Below are 24,639 nucleotides of genomic sequence, written 5' to 3' on the forward strand. Positions count from 1 at the left end.
CAGACAGACAATGGATGGATTGATGGATTGAATCGTTTGTGATCAGTTCAGAAGTATTTGAGTGTCCACGGTGACGTACACAGTGCGATTCTTGTTGGTGGAATGAACGGCGCACATAGGCACACAAAGAACGGCAAGAACATGATAATAGGAGTGAACACACGAAGCACGTATCCATAAAAATTATTTAAAAAATCATTCGCCTTGATAAATAGATCACCGTAATCGTAGTTACAATGATACTCTTTCTTTGCTTGTAGATATTAGCGCTTGTTCAAGATACTATACTAGTGGACGTGCTGCGCGGTCCTTCAAGTGTCATGATGATTGTGAAACTGCGATTTCATTTCGTGATATTCGCCTCCTATTCAGACATGTACCCTCTTCAGAAGCCTCTTATGGTGAACATAATTCTTGCTTATTCACTTTGTTATCCTCCTCACAAAAGCACAGAGCACGATTAGTTGTTCCTAAGTTGCAATAGTCACCCGCCGTGGTTGCTCAGTGGCTATGGTGTCAGGCTGCTCAGGACAAGGTCGCGGGATCGAATCCCGGCCACGGCGGCCGCATTTCGATGGGGGCGAAATGCGAAAACGCCCGTGTACTTAGATTTAGGCGCACCTTAAAGAACCCCAGGTGGTCGAAATTTCCGGAGTCCTCCACTACGGCGTGCCTCATAATCAGAAAGTGGTTTTGGCACGTAAAACCCCATAATTAAAAAAATTAAGTCGTAATAGAAGCACTTAGTATTGGATGTGCCACTCAGAAGTGTCTGGATTGTTTCTATTGAGTTGCGGGTTTTCATGAGTATGGTGAATGCCATGTTAAAGTGTGTCGCCCATAATCTACAGCTTTCCTCAGAATTACCCGCCGTGGTTGCTCAGTTGCTATGGTGTTGGGTTGCTGAGCACGAGGTCGCGGGATCGAATCCCGGCCACGGCGGCCGCATTTCGATGGGGGCGAAATGCGAAAATACCCGTGTACTTCGATTTAGGTGCACGGTAAAGAACCCCCGGTGGTCGAAATTTCTGGAGCCCTCCACTACTGCGTGCCTCATAATCAGAAAGTGGTTTTGGCACGTAAAACCCCATAATTAATTTTTTTAATTTTTTTCCTCAGAATTTGTAAATCAAGCCTTTCTGGATATTCGACCGCAGTGTTTGCTTAAAATACAATGCGCACAAGTCACCCCTACATTTTTTACTTGTTTGTATTCTCCTGGAGCTAAAGAAATCTTGCTGTACTGTAGTGCACAACTGGTAATAGTGGTCAATACATATGTTTTCTGAATTTCCATAGCAAGATAGCGAATACCTATTGTCTCTTCACGCACAGAAAACACAACTGACACAATTGAAGCTGCCTAAATTTTGCAGCAGAATCTTTCTGAATCATTCTGAGAGCTGCTAGTTGAAAACACCTGTTACTTGCAAGACAGAGCTTCTTTTCTCGAAGGAATTGACAAAGCTATATATAACAATTTACGATGCACAGCTGCAGCCACCGATATTCCCTCTACAAGAGAAATCTATATATATATTTTTTTCAGGGCTAATTATTGTAAAGCATTTTCAAAACTTTATTGTCAGTGCGAAATTCAGATTTAAATTTCAGTGTCATCACCAGCGGAACTTACGCAAGAGCACGAAGCTGCTTATTCTCAGAAAGTGTAATAGCCATTACATGCGTCTGGTCAATTATTACCAGGTAGCGCTGGGAAAGTTGGGTTATACTTAGAGGAAGTGAAAAATGAAGGGAAGAGACAAGGCTCATGTTGGAATCTGTATGAAGTGATGTTTTTTGTGAAACGACTATCTAAATACTTAAGGAGTAACCACTCCATTCTGGCGAGCTGTTTCATCTTAAGGACAACTTCAAGGAGTGTAAAAAAGACGAGAACACGAATTAAGGAGCTAGCTGGTCGCTGTAGCAGTGGCGGAGGGCTTTAGGGCCGGACTATCGCCCAACATAGAGCGCTACAAACTTTTCTATTTCATTTCTGCAATCAGCCCTCCGCGATTGGTCAAAAATTTTTTGGACCACCCCCACTTCACCTGTCTATCACGCGACTTCATGAAAACCGCGATCGCTCCCCATCTCATGTGACTTGTTCACGCTGATTATGTATGATTTGACAGAACAAAAGAAAAATAGCTATTTCTGATTCGACGCCTTTTCGCCATTAGCCCTCGGCTATTGGTAAAATGTTTTCGGGCTGTACTCACTTCACCTACCTGTCACGCGCCGTCACAAACCCGCGAAAACTCACCGCGTCAAAATGACGTGCACGCGTTAAAGATGCATTATTATGACAAACAAAACTTAATTTCCTTCTGAGTAGCCGCAGGTTGCCCCGTTCCGAAAGGAATAAAAGATGGCTGCCGCCGATCGCTCAGGCACTGGCTACTCGCGCCTGCCGGAAAGCATGAGTTTATTTTCGTACAGTAAATCTTTTTGCGTGGCCGTGTAAAGTTTTCGCGCACTTTCGGCGCATTTACAACCTCGCTCTGCCAACTCTTCTTTGCTGAGGATCTGTTTTAGCAGCATTCCTAACCTTCCGTTGCATGCCGCCGCGATTTTCGACCAGCCACCTCAAGCTATGTAAGGGAAAGCGGACCAATCGCAGATGCCGGCACCCCCCTCTTCATCCGGTTATCGAATTTCAGCGCAGTGGCTCGGCCCCATCGAATCACTCTCCACTTGAGCGTGCTCCTCGCCTCTTGTCAGCCAATTAGATAGGACAAGCCGCTCAGTGTAGGTAATGTTATTCATTTTTCAAGCAAACAAAAGTGACCTCCTATGATCGAGGAGAGCGTTTCATTGGTCTGTTCGGACTACTCTGCGGATGACCGCCCGATCCTTGTGTCGGCGGTTACGCAAATTTGACGTCAGGAGATTGGAATAAGAACCTAGCGGAATAGTTTTACGTTATAGGGGCCCTAATCTCTGATTTACAAGAGGCCTGCCGAAACTTTCTGAACGGCAGAGTAAGCAATTCCATGTACGCTTACCGTGCTCCCTGTCGAGGCAGCTGGTGACACTGTAGAATCTACTGGACACCATACCGCAGTACAGCACAGGAAAATATGGACGCCGGGACACGCAGGGATAGCAAGGAACACGAAGGCAGGCAGGGTTGCTCGCGGCTATACTTCAAAAGGAGCTCTTTGCCAATCCCAATTAGAAGCTCCTTCGCCAGTCCCCAAGGAACACTCGGCTATTCTATCCCATTACAGAAGGATCGGAAAGATATACCAATCCCCACGTAACTCTCTAACTTGGACAGAGGCAGTGGACAGGAGACAACTTCAAACAGGCACCTTGCGCAACCTATACATACTAAAGAAAATTCCCTCTACACGATACGCCGACAAATGCTCTTCGTTCAACATGAACCCTCTATCACGCTACATGGGAACGCCGAAAAGCAATTGCGGTTCCAATAATTACAAAGCCAAGCGCGGCACAGTCGGAAACAATACTGGCCCGCGATAGCCGCGAAGACAAAATCGGTCTTGTGCAACGAGTTCGCAAGGCGGCTGCGGCCAACGGAGCCCTGGACTAAGGGTACCGACCCTGTGGAACCCGGTTGGGAACGGAAGCAACAAGGCTGAAAATTGCGGTTGGCAGCAGCGCAACGCGCTGGTAAATAGAGCCAAATGACGTTTTGCAGCAACGAGAATCGTTACGTGTTTGCTTAGATTCCTGTCCTCATCTTTTCTTGCGCTGCTTAAAGTTACGCCTAAATACTTTACTACTAAATGCGATACCTACGCTTGTCCTTTATTGTTATCTGCGAAACTTGTGGTCCCACACAACGTTTATGCCTACACACCGTACCCGCTATAGGGATGCTATGCCCCTACGCTTACGCACTACATCATTCTCAATCTAAGCCGAAATGCAAAGAGCAGTACATGTACACCCACTCTGCGAGACATGTCCGCAGTGATGTCACAAGAATGAAGGTCACGTTTGCTGAAAGAAATATGACTCGGAAGGCAAGGATGTGTCAGACTGTTATTGTTTCATTTCCTTCCCGTATCCATAACCTACCGGGAACTTGGCCATTATCTTTTCGGTTTCCTTCCTGCGTCCAATGCCTAACGGAACCTGGCACATGGGCACGTTTCCTGTGCAAGCGTGGTATCACGCGCACGTGCTACGCGATGCGAGGTACGCGCCTGTTCAGCAAGGCAGCCGGAACGGTGAGGAAGCATTTCTTTAGAAGAAAGGAAGCGCTAGTTGAAAGGCGCACAACTTGCCAGATGTAATGAGTGAGTGGAGGGCATCATGGTTGAAAATGCGGTGATTATTAAATGCGGTGAGCAGTACTGTGTGCGAAATTCACACCCAAGTGTCATAGCATACTTCTTGTGAGCTGTGTTTTACGCTCAACAACCTAGAACGTTTTCGACTGACCAATCCTTTCTTCCAAATTTCAGAGCGAGATCCTGGGATGTGATCGATGCACATTGTCTGATTATTGTAAAAAACCTCGCCTTCGCTCTTTACCACCAAGGAAACGTCCGGACTAATAAAAGTCATGTTGAGGAAGAGTTTCATTTGTCAGTGTCCCTTGTTATTGGCTGGCCGCTTTCGATAATGACAGGCACATTAAATCATTGGCTGAAATGTTATCTCGAGAACAATATTAGTGATAGAGGTCTTTTTGTGCGTGTGAATACAGTTTTACGGTTCCCACCACGACTTTTTCCTTCAAGTTTGCTGCCTGCCATACTTAAATTGATGTGCGAGCTTGTAGAAGCAGGAACGCTTTATGACAGAAAAAAATTGGTTTTCTTATATTTGTCTTCTGTTCAGCCATTCACCGCAAAGTGCAATATTGTCACGCTGTAGTGACGGCGAAGAACGACACAGTTTGAAAAGTGTGAGAAACAAACTTAACTCTTTCATGGGCGAACTTGTTCCCAGCAAAACGAGTAACACACGAGCACAGCAATAGGGGGGGAAAAGATTGCGAAGTCTGGTCTGCGGTTCAACTTCGTTGGCTTTTATACACGACTCGTCGAAAGCTCAAGAGCACTCCTGGTGCCAAAGTGACTTCCAGCAATCACGACACAATTCGTGTCGCGCATGCGATCTCACTATAGAGTGTTAAGCGACAACATAGACAATAGAGAAAAACAACGATGATATTCATGTAAGTTTCGAATCATTCCGTCGCGTGTTGTGCTTAGCTTTAACCTTAAGTTGTCAGCGGGTGAATTGCGGTCCCTGAGAAAAGCATTATTAAATACGCGCGTCAATACCCCCCCCCCCTTAGCCCTTTTTAACAGCATCGTCACGGTGATAAAAGCATGAGAGGAAAAAAAAAGAAGTAGCAGTTTCGCTCCAAAGACGAAGCATCTATTGCGACAGCAAATTTACTGTCAGCCATAATATCTAAGGATGGTAGCTTAATTACATCCGTATAAACTTCTAGACACTCGCTTACTAACTAAATTAACGAGCATAGTGTCGGTGTGCACAGACAAACATGCACACCTCACGTACGATGACCACGCACATTCTCTTTCAAAACGCTGGCGTGAGGAAGCGCGGCAGCAGCAACGAGCCATGTGACATTCGTGCTTTCTATCGCTTCAGCGCAAACTAAGCAGCGAGGACACAGCACACGCAAAGCTACAAGCCGTCGCCGACCCAAGACTGTGCCTACAAAGCTGATCGCTTTCAAGATGAAGTCCACGCGACCCCGCGCGGCAGCAGCATACGCAGTTGTAGCCGAAATACAATGCCCTACCTCCCGCCACCCTGCGGTTCCTTGCCAGCGACGGAAGACGACACGCTTACTCACCGCTTTCCTCCTTCGCCCGCACGAGACTGAAGGGAGGTCTTCTGCTCTACGTCGCAAGCTTTCACTCGCGCATACGGCGTGCTGTGACGGTGTTATCGCCCTTGGACTTTATACGGAATAACAGGGCGACTCCGACGGCAAGAATGCGCCTGTGGTGTCCATATACTTATTATGACAATAAAACAAGTACACTGTCTAAAGCAAAATAACCACCAAAAAAGGAACAATGTCGGAGAGTTCGTTAGCGCTGTAGAAGAGCTTAAGCCGCGGAGCATGAACTACCTCAGGTGGCGAGCGGCGCAGCAGTGATTGCGAAATTCCGTCTGGCATTACGCAATCGCAAATACGTAATCGTCTTCCACATTGGACCCCTTAGTCCAGTGCGGCAAGACGTTAGCTGATCTTCCAGGCTCCGAAAGTTTCTCACTGAGTCCTAGTCGGCGTATGGAGGTGCAAATACAAAGTCGGTTGCCGGGCTGCTATTTCCCGTAGTATCAACTAAGATTGTAGTGCCGGCTGCACACCCTTTGCTGGTTCTTGATGTGCAACGGGGCGAGTTGTCGGGCTTCTTCGGAACGCTGGAGATAGGCAGGGACGTCGAGGTTCTCTTCGATGGTGACGAGTGGCAGCATCGCATCGAGAACCATCGTTGGGTTTCTTTCGCGAACCAACTTGAACAGCGTGATCTGTGTTGCTTCTTTCTTCAGCTACTCCGTAAGACCACTCGTATGCGGGTGGTAGGTTCTTCTCCCCCTGTGGCTTCTCTTGCATAAGACATATAGCCGAAGCAAAGAACTTCTAAGAATTTTCACTACAAGTGGTAAATAAACGCGACTTCAGGAATGTGGCCTGTGGCTATATTGCTTGATTGCTGTTTCCATTACCCTCGACAGTCATCACTATGTGAGTTCGGCCGCATTCCTTTATAGGAACTTCATGGGGATTACATCTTGAAGGTACCGACAGACCTGGGATTTCCGTTTGGCAAAGACCTTATTTCTGTACAACCAGGGCGCTCTAAAACATATATACCAGGTAATCAGTGAATTTTTTTTTCAACTGAGTACCTCTAAATTGTAATACCTCAACTTTTCAATCCTTCAAGAAATATGTATGAAAAAGTTGGATAACACTGTCTTACAGCCGAGTTCACAGAAAAATATGTCTTAACTGTAGCATACGGTGTCTTTAATAACCAGCGCTAACAGCTATATTTGAAGCTAGTTATAGCTCAGCATTACAGAATTGTGTGTAACACTTTCAAACGGTTTCCATAGAGATGTATTACGGCACTTTTTCATCTGGATGTTGCGAGCAACTGAAGTATCCGCATATATCAACTAGTCATCGGGTTCTCTAAGGTTCATAAAAGTGAACAAACGGTGACCCTGCAAGCTACGTTCATTTTCAAAGACCTGGTCTTCTAAGAAGGGATGTCCGTCCTCATGTGCACCGTTTGTATAATTTGCCATCAGCCGGTTGTCCTGTCATTGATTAAACGATTGCTACGACCAGCAGCGGCAATAATCATTAGGAAAACAGAAAATTCATAACGGCGACTCATGTGCTCTTTGCTATAAGGAACTAATTAGTGAAGTATTAACGGACCCAGTGAAAGAATAATGTTTCGGTGGCTATGATTGCTTGGCACGTGAAAATTTCGAAGAATAGCATTCAATGCACCTAACGCGAAAGATATAATCATGTGTTTTCCTGCGGTTTCCGGAAATAGAAAACCACCGTGTAGCAGACGCTTTGCAGGAATGAGAAAACGGGTCTTGAGTTCTCCTTTGTGGGAGTTCTGTTAACTCAATGGTACGGACGCTGGAAGGGCCTTACTAGTGTCTCTTCCACGCACATCCTTATGGCACGTGTGGTCGATGACCTGATTATTTTTATTGTTGCTTTCATCGGCCACCACATTGACGCTGGCAATCGGGAGCACAATGCCTTGTGCATTCGTTCGGCTTTTCCTTTCCACCCATGCACTTATTGAAGCATTCCCGTATGCAATTCAGAGCGCATTGCCCTCCCTGTCCAGGCATTTGCGGAGGCGCTGCGGTGGTTCCTCCAGGTTGTGTCCATTTCCCAGAGGCGCATGGGTTCAGTCTCGAATGACAGACGCACTCGTACCGACAGCATCTGCCCATGCCTCCAGTACACCACGGTGGCAGCTGGCGTTGACATGTATTCAAATGAAAACGCATAATTAGTCCAACGACAGAAATCATAGCGCCTCACACTCATAAGCGTGTAACTTGGTATTTAATCATAGCGACAAAGAACTTGCAAGAAGTGGCACTTAAATTGATAAATGCGAATTTAAATTAGTGCTTCTACTATTGTCAATCAGTATTCTTGATTGTACAGATCCATGTGGGCGAAAACATGCTTTCTATTGCACAAGCGCAATGACGCGACAGCGCACGATTTCGAAATAATTTAACATGGCTTTTTATTGCATGTTGGAATAAAAAAACCGCACATATCTCTTACGGGACATCCCTTTTATTACCTGCCTCAGAGATGCAGCACCTATTCTTTTCAGTAGTTCAGCATGCGACTGTAGCTACAACTTGTACCGGCTGAAGTTAACAATAACACAGTGCACTTAAACGGCACTATTTACTATTCGGCAATGCTGGGACCCACTGTGGTTGCTTAGTAGTGTCGGTGTTGTGTTGCTAACCATGAGGTCGCGGGATTAAATTCCGGCCACGGCGGCCGCATTTCGATGGGAGCGACAAAAAAAAACCGCGTACTTTGATTTAGGTGCAAGTTAAAGAAGCCCAAGTGGTCAAAATTAATCTGGAATCCTACAATATGACGTGCTTTATAATCACATCGGGGTTTTACTCCGTAAAGCCCCATAATTTATTTTTTTTAAGTTCTGGGCAATAAACGTATCCTTGCGTGTTCAAAAATTCGTCGAATAAAAATGCTTTCTTCAATCCACTGCGACCCTATACTACGAGGTGGTAGAGAAGAGGACTGATACCAAAAGCAGATTGATATTACATTCCTTTTGAAACGGGAGTCATTCCGTACTTACTGTACTGATTGTCGATATCGACCACCAGCCTTGGCACTGAATGTGTGCGCAAACTGAGTGCGTTGTTTAACAACTGTAGAATTAGTCCAGCAGCTGGTTACAACCAAACCCGTCGTTCCACAGCACAGTTGCACAACACCAGTAGCACAATATTGCACAGTCTACCTCGACTAGAGCCAGCCTAAGAGAGCGTTTATCAACCAGCAATGCCAATGTTGACTGCAATAGTGACAAAGCAACATTTGACACATTTTCTTTTGAACATCTAGTAATCCCTCCTGCGACACTCGCTCATTTAAGGGCAAACCTTCTACGTGAAAAAATTTCGTCGTGCTAAAAACATTAACTGAGACTTACATGCACTCCATAGTGAGCATATTGTGAGCGAACCTGTAGCCAGACGTCGCCTGACGACCACAATTGTCGCAACTGTGAATACTCATTAGCAATGCAGAAAATACCAAAAAGCAATGTTCGCAACATTTTCCTTGCAGGGAACCTTAATTTGTTAATAAATTTGTTTTGGGTAGGCCCCTCATGGGGGTGACGACGTGTATTTAGCGGAGAACTGCAACAATGCTTCTTGATGAAAGAAACAATGCGTTTCCCAGATGAATTCCTCGATCGATTCACCTTTCCTCCAATAATTGGACAACACGACATAAGCAGCGGTGTCGCGAGCAGCGGACATAAGTAGCGATGTCGTAACGCTGTCAGAGAAATTTTAACAACACTGTGTAAGCGGCCATCTGTATATGAATGCAACAATGTATTCTAGTTTCTGTGTTATATAGCTTATGTTTTTACGATCATTTCCACCTTACCACCACTTATTTACGAACGCTGCAGCTCAATATTAACGCGCTTCCTCGTTTATGTTTCTCTGATCGCCAGCTTAGAAACGGTTAAAGTTATCGCATGACTCAAGACACGCCTACATGTATTGGAAACGTGTTGAAAGTTGTAGCCGATTCCATCTCTTGCCCATGTTGTCACTAAGCCTTGTGTAATGTGGTTGCATGCGCGACACGAACAATGCTTTTCACTCTGGCACGCGAGCCCCAGCAGTAACACGGGAATCTTCGACGAATAATTTATAAATGTCTAACGTTCTCGACTCGCAGATCAAGTTTAGAGGGTCGACGCTTCTTGTCGCCACTATTGGAGTGCCTGGGTGCAAACTATTCTCGTGTGCGCGTGTTCACCGAATAAAGAGTTGATTTACTTGACTTTCAGTAGTCAACATCATCATCATCATCAGCCTGGTTACGCCCACTGCAGGGCAAAGGCCTCTCCCATACGTCTCCAACAACCCCGGTCATGTACTAATTGTGGCCATGCCGTCCCTGCAAACTTCTTAATCTCATCCGCCCACCTAACTTTCTGCCGCCCCCTGCTACGCTTCCCTTCCCTTGGGATCCAGTCCGTAACCCTTAATGACCATCGGTTATCTTCCCTCCTCATTACATGTCCTGCCCATGCCCATTTCTTTTTCTTGATTTCAACTAAGATGTCATTAACTCGCGTTTGTTCCCTCACCCAATCTGCTCTTTTCTTATCCCTTAACGTTACACCTATCATTCTTCTTTCCATAGCTCGTTGTGTCGTTCTCAATTTGAGTAGAACCCTTTTAGTAAGCCTCCAGGTTTCTGCCCCGTAGGTGAGTACTGGTAAGACACAGCTATTATATACTTTTCTCTTGAGGGATAATGGCAACCTGCTGTTCATGATTTGGGAATGCCTGCCAAACGCACCCCAGCCCATTCTTATTCTTCTGATTATTTCCGTCTCATGATCCGGATCCGCCGTAACTACCTGCCCTAAGTAGATGTATTCCCTTACGACTTCCAGTGCCTCGCTGCCTATTGTAAATTGCTGTTCTCTCCCGAGACTGTTAAGCATTACTTTAGTTTTCTGCAGATTAATTTTTAGACCCACTCTTCTGCTTTGCCTCTCCAGGTCAGTGAGCATGCATTGCAATTGGTCCCCTGAGTTACTAAGCACAGTACCACAGCCTAATTCTTCCGCTTAACTACAACATGACAATATCAACCCCACAATTCGCTATCTTAGAACACTATAAAAACTTGGTGATATGGTGATGGCAAGGGTGAGACAGTAAGTGCCGTCAGAACTAAGAAAAAGCAATGCCCAATGATGAACGCAAGCTAGAACGCATGTGACGCATCCGACTCAAGCAGCCTAATGGCACGCACGCCTATTGCCACAAACACAATGACTAACTATCCTAATCTTACTCCCTTTCGCACTTAATTGCCATAAGCAGTCACGCAATGGTACGCGTACGTGGGTCGTTGCAATTATAACTTATCACTGACACAGCAGACGGCAGGTTCAAAGTGAGGATATTAAATTCAAAGCTGTAGGCAAACAAACAACCACGCAGGATTTCACGTTCTCGGTTGCAGGTAGGTTGCATATTACAATTCTCATGGGTTTACGGTGGCACTGCATAGAGCAGACCGAGAACATGTTTGTGCAACATTCAAATAGTATTGTAATGCCCCTTTAACTGCTTTTAGTGGTAATGAAATCTGAAAACTATAAAACAGTAGAATATCAAGGTGTTTCTTATATGTGTTACCAAGTGATCACTGGCAGTTTACCGCAATCCTCGATTAGAAATGGCAAAACTATTGCATTCTTCCGGTACGAACATATGGGGCTGAAACTTGGAGGTTAAGAAGCTTGAGAAGAACTTAGGGACAGCGCAACAAGCAATGTAATGAAAAATTATAGGCGTGACGTTAAGAGAGCAAGGCACTGGTGTGATAGAGGCAGGAAGCAGAAGGGTGAAATGGCATTGGGCATTTCATGTAATGCGTGGGGCAGATAAAACCGTGTTCTATTATAGTTACAGATTGGGAGCCAATGGAAGGAAAACATAGCCGAGAATGGCAGAAAACTGTGTGGTGTGATGAAATTCAGAAACCTGCAGGTATAAGATGTGGTGAGCTGGCGCAAGCCACTGCGAATTTAAATTGCTGAAAGAAGCCTTCGTGATGCAGTGCACACAATTAAGGCAGATGATATCGAGCGTCCTTGATACAACGTGTTTTTATATGACTTCTCTTGTTATAATAAACCGTTTATGAATGATACATGTAAATAAAAATATTTATTGTCTATCTAAATGTAGAAAACACGTCGTAGTAGGCATAATCAGTTAAAATTTAAAAAAAATCTTTTGTGGCAACATTCTCAGCAATACGGAGAATACCCACCTGGCAGACTACTGGAAGCAGGCTTTACCCCAAACCGCCTATGGCTTCGCTTTGAATCTGTACGGACAGCTCTTGCCTTATGATGACCATGTGTGTACATTTAATTTGCTTTATGTCACGTGCGCCAGGTTTGTAACTGGAGATATTTCATGAGCCCGGCTCGTACTTCTTCCTCGCCATGTGTTGCTGCTCTAATTAAACAGCTGACGCTTGCGGTATGCCATTCAGGGCTGGCTGAAGACACAGAAATTTCGCCAAAACACGCAATACCAAAACAACGCAATAATGATATTTTTTTAACATAGTAACCATACGCAACACTCGTTCGTAAGGGGCTAAATATGGCATATATGATTCTATAAATTATTTACTGCTTTCAACCCGGCATTGCATATATTTACATACGTTGAATGAAGTATAGATAGAGGAAGATTATTAACGGATAGAAAAAGGTTGAGGTCATCTTTACCTTGCATGTGGCATTGTCTTTCAGTTCAAACCCACATAGGTCATGAGCCTGAATGCAGAAGAAGCGACAGGTTAATTGAATCCCTGGAATAAAAACTTTCTTGCAACCATTAGTAAGACCGGCGTTGAGGGGTCCTTGTTATATAGTACTAGTAACATTTTAGGAATAATTTTACGAAAACTAAAAAAAAACCAACAATGCAACTGCAGCCTATCAACGAAAATTACTAGGGGCAATAAAGGCGATGATAGCGCGCTGTTTGGGCGTAGAAGTAGCGATATTTAGACTTGGATAGTGCATGCACAGTGCGCTAATATTAATCGAAAACAACATGAAATACTTTGTGCACCGTGAGTGCCTTGAGGGCTAGCCGTTTGCCCTTACAAATGTTATCGTGCTGCTTGGATTAGTAGCCAAATTAAGTGGCTTCGTGCATGGTAAACACACCTTAAAGCCTGTATTGTATCTGCAGGATTTATTCTCCTGCACCTGGTGCCAGGACTCGTACTAAATCATAGCATGCCAGCTGAAGCACGCGGCGACAGAGGCCGGAACATGACGCAAATTGGAGTGAATAAACACAGGCAAGATAGGAAGAGAAGCTCAAATAAGCAAATCTGCAGATCATATCTTCTCTCATTGACAGTCTGAATGTACACAAACGTGAGGCAGTTTACAGCTTCTGGTTAATAAGTTTACCTTTCGTAAAGGAATGTCAACGAGTATAATCGTATTGTTTATTAATTGCTACGACGACAGCCGCAGTTACAGTAGTCAATTTTATCCAGTTAAGAGCGACGAAGTATCCCGCGCACTTCGGCAGGGGACATGAGGTCCTGGCTAGCGCGCGAGCCGACATATGTTCACATGGTCCACTGTTGTAATGCGCGCATATGACAACAAACGAAATAGTAAAGAAGCAAAAGGCCCACTATGCGTCGCTACAGGCCCCGCCACAATCGGGCCGCTGCAGGCGATGCAGCTGTGCGTGCTAGCTACAATTTATCGCGCCGTCTGTGATTTCCACCCCGAGACAGCTGGCTCGCCAGGTCACAAGATCAAACGCCTTATCAGGCGAGGCGTCACTCCTATTTATCTTTGTCTTACTGGGTGGTCATGTCACCATGAACGACATGATGGCGTTTTTTTATATTTCCAGAATTTACGTCGGTAAATGAAGTATGACAGCTGCCTATGATTTATTAACTTTATTTCTGTCATCTTTAAGGATCTCTTCGTTTAAAAAGGAAATATAATGAAAGCTTGCGCTTCCCCCCCCCCCAAAAAAAAATGTCCTTGAGCAATTATTTATTGAGCAACTGAGCACATCAAGTTTACTATTACATCTAACCCTACGGCCTGAATTCATAAACGGTAGAACCACTCTAGAAGTGCGCATCTTAGAGCCTTTACGAACCTGTACTGAACGGGAACAAAGCAATGTAAGTGGCGCGTTCAGAATATTTATTCGGCCTAACAAGCAAAGAATATGTTTGCCAGTGGTCTGTAAAGAAAGTGTTGCTCTTATGACCTTGTTCGTTGGTGGCTTCCAGATGGGGTACACTGTACGCTTGGTTCTGTTTTGTGGAATTGGATCCTCACATAGCGCTTGATAGTAAACTGAAAATGATATAATATACAAAAATTATTGCAATCTTTTCAATTACGCGCCTCCTGGAGTTTTCGACGGAAACTGTTGTATATATTAGCATCCATACGTCTTATCCACTTGTGCAACTAAATTTATTTCACAAAAATAAAACTCCTCCATTGTGCTAATACATATAAAAAACCCGCATTTGTACTTCTGGTACATCTATTTAACAAAACTCCATATTGTGGCTATGCCTCTAGCGCAAGTCATTGCGCTAGAGGCATAGCCACAATATGGAGTTCTTGCTAATGAGATTTCGTGCGACGATAAGAAAAAATGCCGAGATCTGAATTTACGGGGCAAGACGATTATGGCGGACAACATACACAAAGTGAATATGTGCAACATAACATCACCACACTTCGCGAAGGAGGAGTGGCGCCATATGTAGTTCCACACTTTTCGTCACACCTTTCTCATTGAATAATGTGGGTACCATATGTGCCATATGTTTGCCAGTATTGACATGAGTTGAGCTCGATATGTTTAACGAAGGGTCGTTGAAATGCCTAGAAAAATCAAACCTATAAAATCAATGTAGAAAACATAGGGTGACCCATAAATGAGCTCCCAAAGAAAGGCCTTGTAAGAGCGCGAGATAAAAAGGAGGAAAGGATGAAAAGTACTGGCAGAAAAGTCAAGGCATTATTTTTATACTGTGTTGTCTCCTCCGCTATATATATATAATAATGACTGACCTTACGTTGCACATATTCTGACCTTTAAAGGTATACCATAAATTTTCACGCAGACACTCACTCATCTCTGGTTTGCTCAGGGAGCCTTAAAAGGACAACTTGTCCTCTGCATGCAAATAAATAGAAATTAGCAATGAACTCTTGAGGCTACACTTACCATAAAATAGAAGCAATAGCTTTACCCAAGTCATCGCTCTTTTTCGACACAAACTACGCCGTTAGAAGTTACTACACACGCTTTCGCGATCTCTATTTATCTGGTCGACAATAGAGTTTGCCCTCGTTTTCTTTGGCGCACCGTTTCCTGCGCACTTTCGCCAGCTCCAATTTTTGTTGCTTGACGATGGAGTCGGGTTTCGGCTTCCTGCCGTAAATCTTGTCAGGATTGTGGGTCACTATGCATGTTCACTATCTGTGCCCGCACAGCAAAGATTGAAAATAAGTTGCAAATATTTGATATATGAAACAGGTGCATGGGCAAAAACTGCACCCAACGTACGTTTCCTAACACGGATTGAGTGGAATAACTAAGTAGGCCATCAAAATTTCGTCTTATTGTGGCTCGTAAATATTTACTGCTGTTTTTTTTTTCGACTGTGCATGGAGCAATGCACAATATAACCTGTAAACTCACTCTCCAAAAGCACTTCGTAGAACGAGATATACCCGCCGTGGCTGCTCAGTGACTATGGTGTTAGGCTGCTGAGCATGAGGTCGCAGGATCGAATCCCGGCCACGGCGGCCGCATTTCGATGGGGGCGAAATGCGAGAATACGCGTGTACTTAGATTTAGGTGCACGTTAAAGAACCACAGGTGGTCAAAATTTCCGGAGTGCTCCACTACGGCGTGCCTCATAATCAGAAAGTGGTTTTGGCACGTAAAACCCCATAATTAAATTAATTAACTTAACGAGATATCCTAGCAGAAATACCGTCAGAGGAAATGGTGTATCAGCAGCTGTCGCTACCCATATGCGGACTGCTTGTTTTTTTGACAGCACGTTGTGCTTACCGCAAAGACATTGATCACCGTTTAGAAACCACCGTGTGTTTCTACAAGAAAGCATTTGTGTGACATCATGGAGCGGCAACATCCCTGCAACAGACATGGCATCTCAAGAGAACCCTGCGGCTTAATTTCTTAGCTGCAACAGCGTGAAGCAAAAAGAAAATGAACCCCAGGAAAGTAGGAAAGTACATGTTCGATTATTTCAAGGGCAGAAGTAAAATTGTTGGTATTGTCTATCTCACGTTAAATGCCGATGTGAATGCGATTAGCATTCCAGCAACGCAGCGACAAACGGTATTGATGAAGCCACCTTTACCGAACACTTGTAGTGGTTGAAGTAAGCTAAGAAATTTAATAGCAATACTGCACGCATGCATCACAGCGTCACTACAGTCCTTGCACGCAACAAATAAACAGCCCCACAAAGAAGCGTGACATCCCAAAAGCGGCCAATTTTGTTTCACAGACCCCTATAGACCAAAACTCAACAGAGTCTAGAGTTTCAGATGCTACAACGAAATTTCTATTCAACGCCGCCACTCAGCCGCACATAGTATTGTCCCGCTATCACTGTAAAATACGGTTTCGGCTTTTCTGACTACGAGTGAAATAGGACGCGATTGCATATGCGTCAATTTCAGGTGTAACATTTTTATTCACTCTCAGCTAGAACAGTGTGGGTTCTCACTGTTATCTGTTAGGCATTCACCTGTGGAGTTCTTTCGCAGCAAGTTGCTTGAGGTTAGAAAGATATCTTTAATCCCTCCCTCCCAACTGTCAATCCTGAGACAGCATTCTCTAATGTGACGTGGTACTATTCGCAAGGCTGTCAACATGCTTTATATTTTTTGGCACTGTTGCTGAAAGTGCCACTGCAATAGTATAATGCTAAGTAAACCAAAATAGAAAAAGTTCAAGATAGGTGCGCTGACGAAGGGTAAATCCCTAATGTAGCCAGCAAACGGCGTAGCAGCCGCGAAGTGTGTGTTCGCACACTAATCTCGCAATATGAGCGTATGGACGGAACTGCAAATATCTCGAAGAAAGCACCGTTCTGGACACAGACTAAGTCTCAAAGACCTAGTACTCCAAGTTTGCGTAGAACAGTCGTACCTACTGTTAAGTAACTATCGCCCAATATCGCTAACGTCATCATGCTGTAAGATGCTAGAACACATCATAGCTAACTACATTACTAAATTCTTAAGTGATAACAGTGTACTCTCACCTGAACAACATGGTTTTCGAAAAGGTTTTTCTACTGTCACCCAATTAACATCGGTTATTCATTATTTTGCGAATATTCTAGACAAATCCAGCCAGGTAGATGTAATATTTTTAGATTTCAGGAAAGCATTTGACCTTGTTTCACACTCCAAGTTAATTGAAAAACTTCGATTAATTAACATTCCTTGTTTCATTGTTAATTGGGTTTCAGCATACCTCACTAACCGAAAACAGTTTGTTAGTATCGATACTTACCATTCCCATGAACTTCCAGTTACCTCAGGCGTCCCTCAGGGTAGTGTTTTAGGGCCTTTATTATTCTTAATTTATATTAATGACATTGCCAGCGTTGTCACAGCACCAGTTCAAATAAAACTGTTCGCTGACGATTGCGTTCTGTTCAGTGAGGTAACCGGTTGCGATGATCAGATAACCCTGAACAATAATCTTCAAAACCTCCTTTCTTGGTGCAATCGTTGGAACATGGAGGTAAATGCTAACAAAACAGTTTACATGAAGATAACTAAAAAAATAAATAGCCTATCTTTTCCTTACGCTCTCGGATCTGAACCATTAACCGAGGTTAGGGAATACAAATATCTTGGCGTCACAATAACTCATAACCTGCACTGGAACATTCACATTTCTAACGTATGTGACTCAGCCTTTCGTAAACTCTGTCTTCTACGTCATAAACTAAAACAAGCTCCCGCTGAAACTAAACTTTTAGCCTACACATCAATAATAAGGCCAAAACTGGAGTATGCCTGCATAGTGTGGGACCCTTACACAAAAACGAACATTGGTGCACTAGAAAGAGTACAGCGTAAAGCAATCAGATTTATTTTTTCGAAATACCGTATGACTGATTCCCCGACAGCAATAATGAGACAACATGGCATTCAGACATTGGAAATACGAAGAAAAATACAACGGCTGAAATTTCTTTTTCTTCTTAAAAATAATCTCCTCGCCCTCACTCCTGAGCCTTATGTAACGCCAATGGCAGCACGCCGAACACGTCATCGTCATGCTGACTCTCTAACTCCCTATAATGCCAGAACTAACATTTTTAAATATTCTTTTTTCCCACGCACTATAACCGATTGGAATAATTTACCTCAGTCGCTACTAAACAGTACTGATTCCATTGACCGTTTGAACTACTGATTTCATTTTATTTGCCTTCTCATTGCTTAAAATTGTACTGACGGTTCATTTGTACATTTACTCTTCACTTTTGTTTTGGGAATTGTTTCGTTACAAGACCGAGTGTTCTTTTTACCCATTTGGTTCTCGCAGCTGGTGGACTCCATTGCTATTGTGCACACTAATTTGGTCCTTTTGTTCTTGCGTCTGCAAATGCAATTATTCTGTATTTTGTATGCCCCTCCTGCCTGGGCCTCAATGAGGCCTGCAGTATTGTATAAATAAATAAATAAATAAATAAATAAATGTCTTAAAATGGCAATGACCATTCCTTCGGTGCTTCTCACGAACGGACCAGTAGACCATCGTCCACCTAGTGCCCGGCACCGACTGTTGAAGGGTGAACAAAGGAGCTCCCTTCGTGGTAACAGCTGCCGCAGTATTCTGCGCAATGTTAACGGCCCTCGAGGCAGGTTTCTCAAATCGCTTCGGGCTGACCATCATGGAGAGACCATTAATTGATGCAAGGGCCCACGTCGAAGACTTCTGTGGGAACGCGGTCTACTTCTGATTCCCCAATTACGCCATGCTTGCGTCGTAGGCGAATTCGGACGTGGCACATCGGAGACGTAATCCAGCAAGGTGGTGCTATCATGCGCGAAGTGCTGTGAACAGTACGTCCCTCTGATTAGCCTGGACGCGGTCAGCAAACTCCCTCGTCTCGTTATCTGGAGAAAATGGCTGTTTTCAATACGGACATCTTTGGTGATAACAGGTGTGGCTGACGTGTGCTGACATGCGTTTTCTCGAATACGTAGTGAGACCACACATCAGAAGTGTTCTGACATGGACTCTACTTCCAAACTCGAAAATATGCATAAAATAAACCTGTTTCTCGTGTCTTCAACCTCCCGACCACATCTCCTTCCGAACAACCAATTCTCGGCGATATAGACGGATGACGACGTGTATTAGCTTAGCCAGCAAGTAAGTGCGCCACCCCGGTGGGGCGCAGGTCAGATACTGCTTTTCAGGTGCGCAAGCGGCGTAGACAATTGACCCCCTTGATGACACAGGAGCTCCAACCACGAACCCAAGAAACGGGTAAGAACACTACGCAGGCCCATATATACCGTGACGCGAAAGAGGCACGTATGAAACTCGCTGCAGAGCGACACGTGTGTACATACTTAGTGATGAAGGTTGGTTAGAGGGTTGGCGTCAAATATTTTTTCTTTGGTACAACAGCCCAATGCACTACTCATTAAACCACGACTACCCACTGACCCAAATATGCGGGTAAACGTTTACATACCAACATAGATAGATAGATAGATAGATAGATAGATAGATAGATAGATAGATAGATAGATAGATAGATAGATAGATAGATAGATAGATAGATAGATAGATAGATAGATAGATAGATAGATAGATAGATAGATAGATAGATAGATAGATAGATAGATAGATAGATAGATAGATAGATAGATAGATAGATAGATAGATAGATAGATAGATCTCAGAATGCGCATGAAGTAGACTAAGTATGCTCATGGATTAAAAATATTACCAATGGCAGCCGTTCGTCAGTTCACATACACACAACGAAAAACATTTTCTTCTGACCAATTCACAAGCGTTGGAGGGTTTATGTTGGCGCACACATGTGGACGCTTGTTGGTCAAAAGGACGGCGCGCACAAAGATCCACCGGAGAATCACAAGAACATGGTAACCGGAGCGACCGCGGAAAACACGCACACAGAGAGACAAAAAAAAAAAGGTTAGCAATCATAGCTGCAATTATATGTTTAGCCGTGTAAACGTAGGCGTTCTACTACTTCTTTAGCCTCCTCGCATAAGCGCCCAAGACACTTGGTCCATCTTAAGTTGCAATAGAAGTATTTAGTACAGGATGTCCCACTCCAAATTCTATTAAGTGTTGTCTCTATTGAGTTGTTGCCTTTTGTGACATATATATGGTGAGTTGCACGTTAGAGAATATCGCCCGTAATCTCGAGCTTTACACAGAATTTGCGAACACAGTCTTCCTGGATTTTCGACCACAGCGCTTGCTTAAAAAGCAAAGCACGTAAGTCACCCCTCTATACATTTCCTTATTTCTATTGTTCTGAAGCTAAAGAAAACTCGCTCTACTGTCGTGCAGAAGTCGCCATGCCCGGCAGTACCGCCGTCGTCTCAATTCAGATAGCCAATAGCTCTTGTCTTTTCACATGCAGAACGCACAACAAAAGGTGCCTAAATTTGGAAACGAATGTTTCTCACTCATTTTGAGAGCTGTCAGCTGGAAGCACCCGTTATTTGTGAGCTTCGTTTGCTACAGACATAAGCCAGGCTACACCTGAAAATAAAATAAACAGCTGTAGCCACCAATGATATATATATATATATATATATATATATATATATATATATATATATATATATATCGTCGCAAATTCTTGTGAAACACCTCCAAAACTCCATTGTGTAGGCTAATGTCATATTGTTTTCAATGTTATCACCAAGCCTACTGGTGCAGCAGCACAAAGCTGCTCCCTATAGCCAGAAAATTTATTACCCATTACATGCCTATGTGCACTTATTACTAGATGGTGCAGGGACAGTCTGATCATGTTTCAGGGACGGACGTAAAGTATATGCAGATACAACACTCCAGTTGGAATCCCTTTGAACTGAAGTTTTTTTCTGAAGCGGCTACCCAAATGTAGGCGATACCTAAAGTTGTGTTTGTTGTCCTCTTTCACAACATCCCCCGACCAAATCTAATTGTTTCACCTACCGATTCACCACAATAGTGCCTGTTTAGGGAAAAGCGCAGCTCAGCTGTACAATGATATTAAAAGGAAACAGGGCGCTCATCCGAGAAGCTCAGACGAACACCCTGCTCACTCCGGCACAGAAGCGTCTCCTCCAAGGCCTCCTTACTTCGTAACCGGTTATGGCCGTAACCGTGATATCCATCCTCCGAGCACATCGCACATTATATGACAACGCCATCCAATACCACCCCGCTTTCGCAAACCCTCGGCTCTCGCACCTATCCCTTCCGCCGGATGGCTGACCGGCAGAACCAGCCTTCACCACCAGCGAATCCTTGGGGAATTTATCGGCCTAGCGTTGAAGCACGCTGCAAGCGATGCCCTGAACGGACGACATCGACGCATTTTTTTTATTTGTCGCAGACTAGTGTGACTTCTATCTATCACACAACGTGTATGCATACGCACCATACCCGTCACAACTTTCACGCGCTAACCTAGTTATGCTTGAGAGCTACGTCAGTCACGATCTAAGCCGAAATGCAGATAGCAGTTCACGACGTGAATGCATGCTGCGAGACCTCGCCGTAGAGATGTGATGAGGACGAAGGTGATGTTTATGGAGAGCAGAATCGCTAGTATAGATGTATGCGAAAAGAAGTACGGTTTGAAAGACAGGTAATATCATTATTTTTTTCCATCTCATTCCGGTATTCACGGCCCAGCCGATATCTTTTCTGCTTAATTCCTGCGTCCAATGCGTAACGAAACGCGGCGCATGCGCACATTCTCTCGGGCAAACGTCGCATCCCGCGCGTGTCTATTCGGCATGTCAGCAGGAACGATGACGAAAGTAGGGGACGTTCGCATAGAGAGATTTTCTTTAGAAACAGGGAAACGGTAGTTAAAGGGTCCACGACATGCGAGAACGGATTAATTTTTTTTTATTTCGCAAGGTCGGCACGCCATCACGAAGTAGCAATGTGTGCAATGTGCATGCCCAAGTGCTATGGTATATTTCGCTGGAACTGTGTTTTTACGCCCGACAACGTGATATGTTTAATGCTGATCGATACTTAGTTTTCTATGAAATTTCACAGCTAGACCATAGTATTGGATCAGAGCATAGTGCATTTTGCCTATCGTATTTTTCCAAAAAGGAGGGCACAATATTATTCCAAAAAATGATGACATCATTCTCTGCGGGCATGTAAACGCCTGGATCTATGAAGGGCCGTACTGAGAAATATTCAAGCGTGTAAGTGTCCATTGCAATTGGCTGGCTACCTTCGATAATGACAAGCCCCAGTAGAGGATTGGTAGAAATATTATCTTAAGACCGATTCTAGGACTGGAGCTTCTTGTGAATGGAGGTCCACGAGATTTTCCTCCTAGATTGCTGGCTACCCCATTTACATTCATGTAAGAACTTGCACAAGCAGAAACTCCTAAAGTTAGGAGAACATTTCCTTTTTCATCTTTTATTGAGCCATTCGCATCAGCGTGCGCTATGGTTTGAATTAAAAAGAGCCAAAGGCAACAGAGCACCCGTTGGCCCTAAGTCTCAAGAAGTTGCTGAGGTGAAAACACTTGCCTTAGTCAACTCATCAAAAATAGAACCTAATGACACGACGTCCTTCAAGGGGTATTTTATCATCACTGCGAAGGATGCCGGAACTATCACAGCTAAAGCCCTGTTCATATTTACTGTTTTGCAGTGCCCCGACCCATTCGTGCAACTCAGATGGCTCGCCTGCCGAGAATCGGCATAGAGCAGTCCGCGTGCCCGCAGGTGCGGATCTGACAATGAGTCGGTAAATAGATCCGACTGATAGTGCCGCTTCGGATTTCGCGTCGCCTTTTTCGCATTTTGTTATTCGATCACGCGTAGTACAAGTGACATTGATTCTTGGTCTGTGGCACTATTACACGCGTTACGTCGCTCCCAAGAACAACACGAATGAGTGCGTGCCTGGGTAAGTAAAAATTCAAAAATAACGATGAACGGTGTCGTTAATACTTATCAAAAAAAGCGTATTAGTATATGCAGTGCAGCAGCATGTAATGAAGACGCTAACCAACAGTACCACGACGCTTCACACCTTTCATTGATTTCTTTTTCTAGTATAGAAGCAAATGTGAGTTACCTCTGAACTATGCAAAATAGTATAGGTGATACAGCTGATGTAGTCAGTAGAGCAGAAGTCACCTGCGTAAATTTTCGTTTATTCTTAGTATGGCAAAGTGCTATGTGGGACATGTTTCCATGATAACTTCTGGCTCCAAGATTTAAAAGAAAGTTCGGCGGCATGTTGCACTCCGGTAACGCGTGCAGGCGAATGTCTTCTGCACACGTGGTAACACATCAAGTTGTACAATCGGAGGGGTTAGGCTGCTTACAAGGCAAAATGAGTAGTAATGTGATCTAAACGTGCCGGTGAGCGTAAGCGCTGCAGGTTGACCTCCTCAACGATGTGTGCGAGAACTTAATGCACTAACTCAAGGTTCTTCGTTCTTTCTTTCGTTCTCTTTCTTGACGTCTTTCTTTATTTCAAACCTTTATTTTGTTCCCTTCATTAATGCGTTCTTTTTATCCTTCGTTTTTTTTTTATTTCGCTCTTTGTTATTTTTGTTTCTTCATTCATATTTAGCCGTTGCATCTTTCGGTTGCTTACGGGGCTATGAGCCATTCCTGATAATAATTTTGTTTGTACCACTCAACTAGACGCCGCTTGTTTTTTTGGTATGAGCCATTGCTACGATCCCCTTCAGGCTCTCGCCTTAGTAAAATTCGTGGCTTGCCAAGATCCTGCTGCAGCGCCTCGTTCCTCATTTCAGCACCGATTCATTTCGCCAACACACTTCGCTCATTGCTGGCAGTTCGAATCTGTCAATATGTGATGAAGGAGCGCTGTGGTTTGGAGTAGCGGAAGAAATCAGAGTTAAAAAACTACTATGCCCAAAACCTGCGATGCGTAAGCGTAGCTAGCCCACTCTCCAATTCGTGTGCATGAGACAGAATGGGGGCAGAAATTCTCCCAGCGTCCACGCAATGGCCAGAAGTGTGCTCGTCTCTTCCTCAATTAAATATTTGCCCGTAGTATGCTTGAATACGTCTCGCATTGTTTACATGCGAAATGCGTTAGCCTAGCCCATGCTGAGCTCCGAGCGTCCTACCGGCGTACTGTGCATCTATTTTTAATTTAGGTGCAGGTAGCCGCTCATTTACAGTGCTTTCCAGCGACTACCAGTGCAGTGACGGTGCGTACAGAGAGTAAAGGAGAATTCGACGTCCTAAACGTGATTGTGGCTACAAGAGGTCTGCCATTGATCCGAGCTCGAAAAATTATTTTAAAAACTTTGAATTTTTCAACTTACAAGTGTTCCAAAAGAGGGAAGTTTTCCATTCAAGCATGCCCCTTACGTGTACCCATTTTCATTATATTTTCCCCCACGAGAGCCACACCCCGCATATATAATTTTTTCTCATGAACACGGTGTCACTATGGAAGCCCACATAAAACACGATCGTT

General features: G+C 44.1%; 1 protein-coding gene across 2 annotated transcripts in view; it reads right to left on the reverse strand.

Annotated features, from left to right (window-relative positions):
* Positions 1 to 7,716: 7,716 nt before the first annotated feature.
* The window catches only part of LOC142586899 (uncharacterized), a 50,411-nt gene continuing 33,488 nt past the window's right edge, over positions 7,717 to 24,639 (reverse strand). The window contains exons 1-4 of one of the 2 annotated variants that reach the window (XM_075697781.1): positions 15,094 to 15,144; positions 14,116 to 14,204; positions 12,585 to 12,632; positions 7,717 to 7,992 (exon numbers count right to left, since the gene is read on the reverse strand). In XM_075697781.1, coding sequence (XP_075553896.1) covers positions 7,726 to 7,992; positions 12,585 to 12,632; positions 14,116 to 14,204; positions 15,094 to 15,127 — 438 coding nt within the window. In that variant the 5' untranslated portion in view covers positions 15,128 to 15,144 and the 3' untranslated portion in view covers positions 7,717 to 7,725. Of the gene's footprint in view, positions 7,993 to 12,584; positions 12,633 to 14,115; positions 14,205 to 15,093; positions 15,145 to 24,639 lie in introns of those variants that run through there. The other variant, XM_075697780.1, reaches the window with a different exon arrangement.

Source organism: Dermacentor variabilis, chromosome 7 (genome assembly GCF_050947875.1).
Source record: "Dermacentor variabilis isolate Ectoservices chromosome 7, ASM5094787v1, whole genome shotgun sequence".
Lineage (NCBI taxonomy): Eukaryota > Metazoa > Arthropoda > Arachnida > Ixodida > Ixodidae > Dermacentor > Dermacentor variabilis.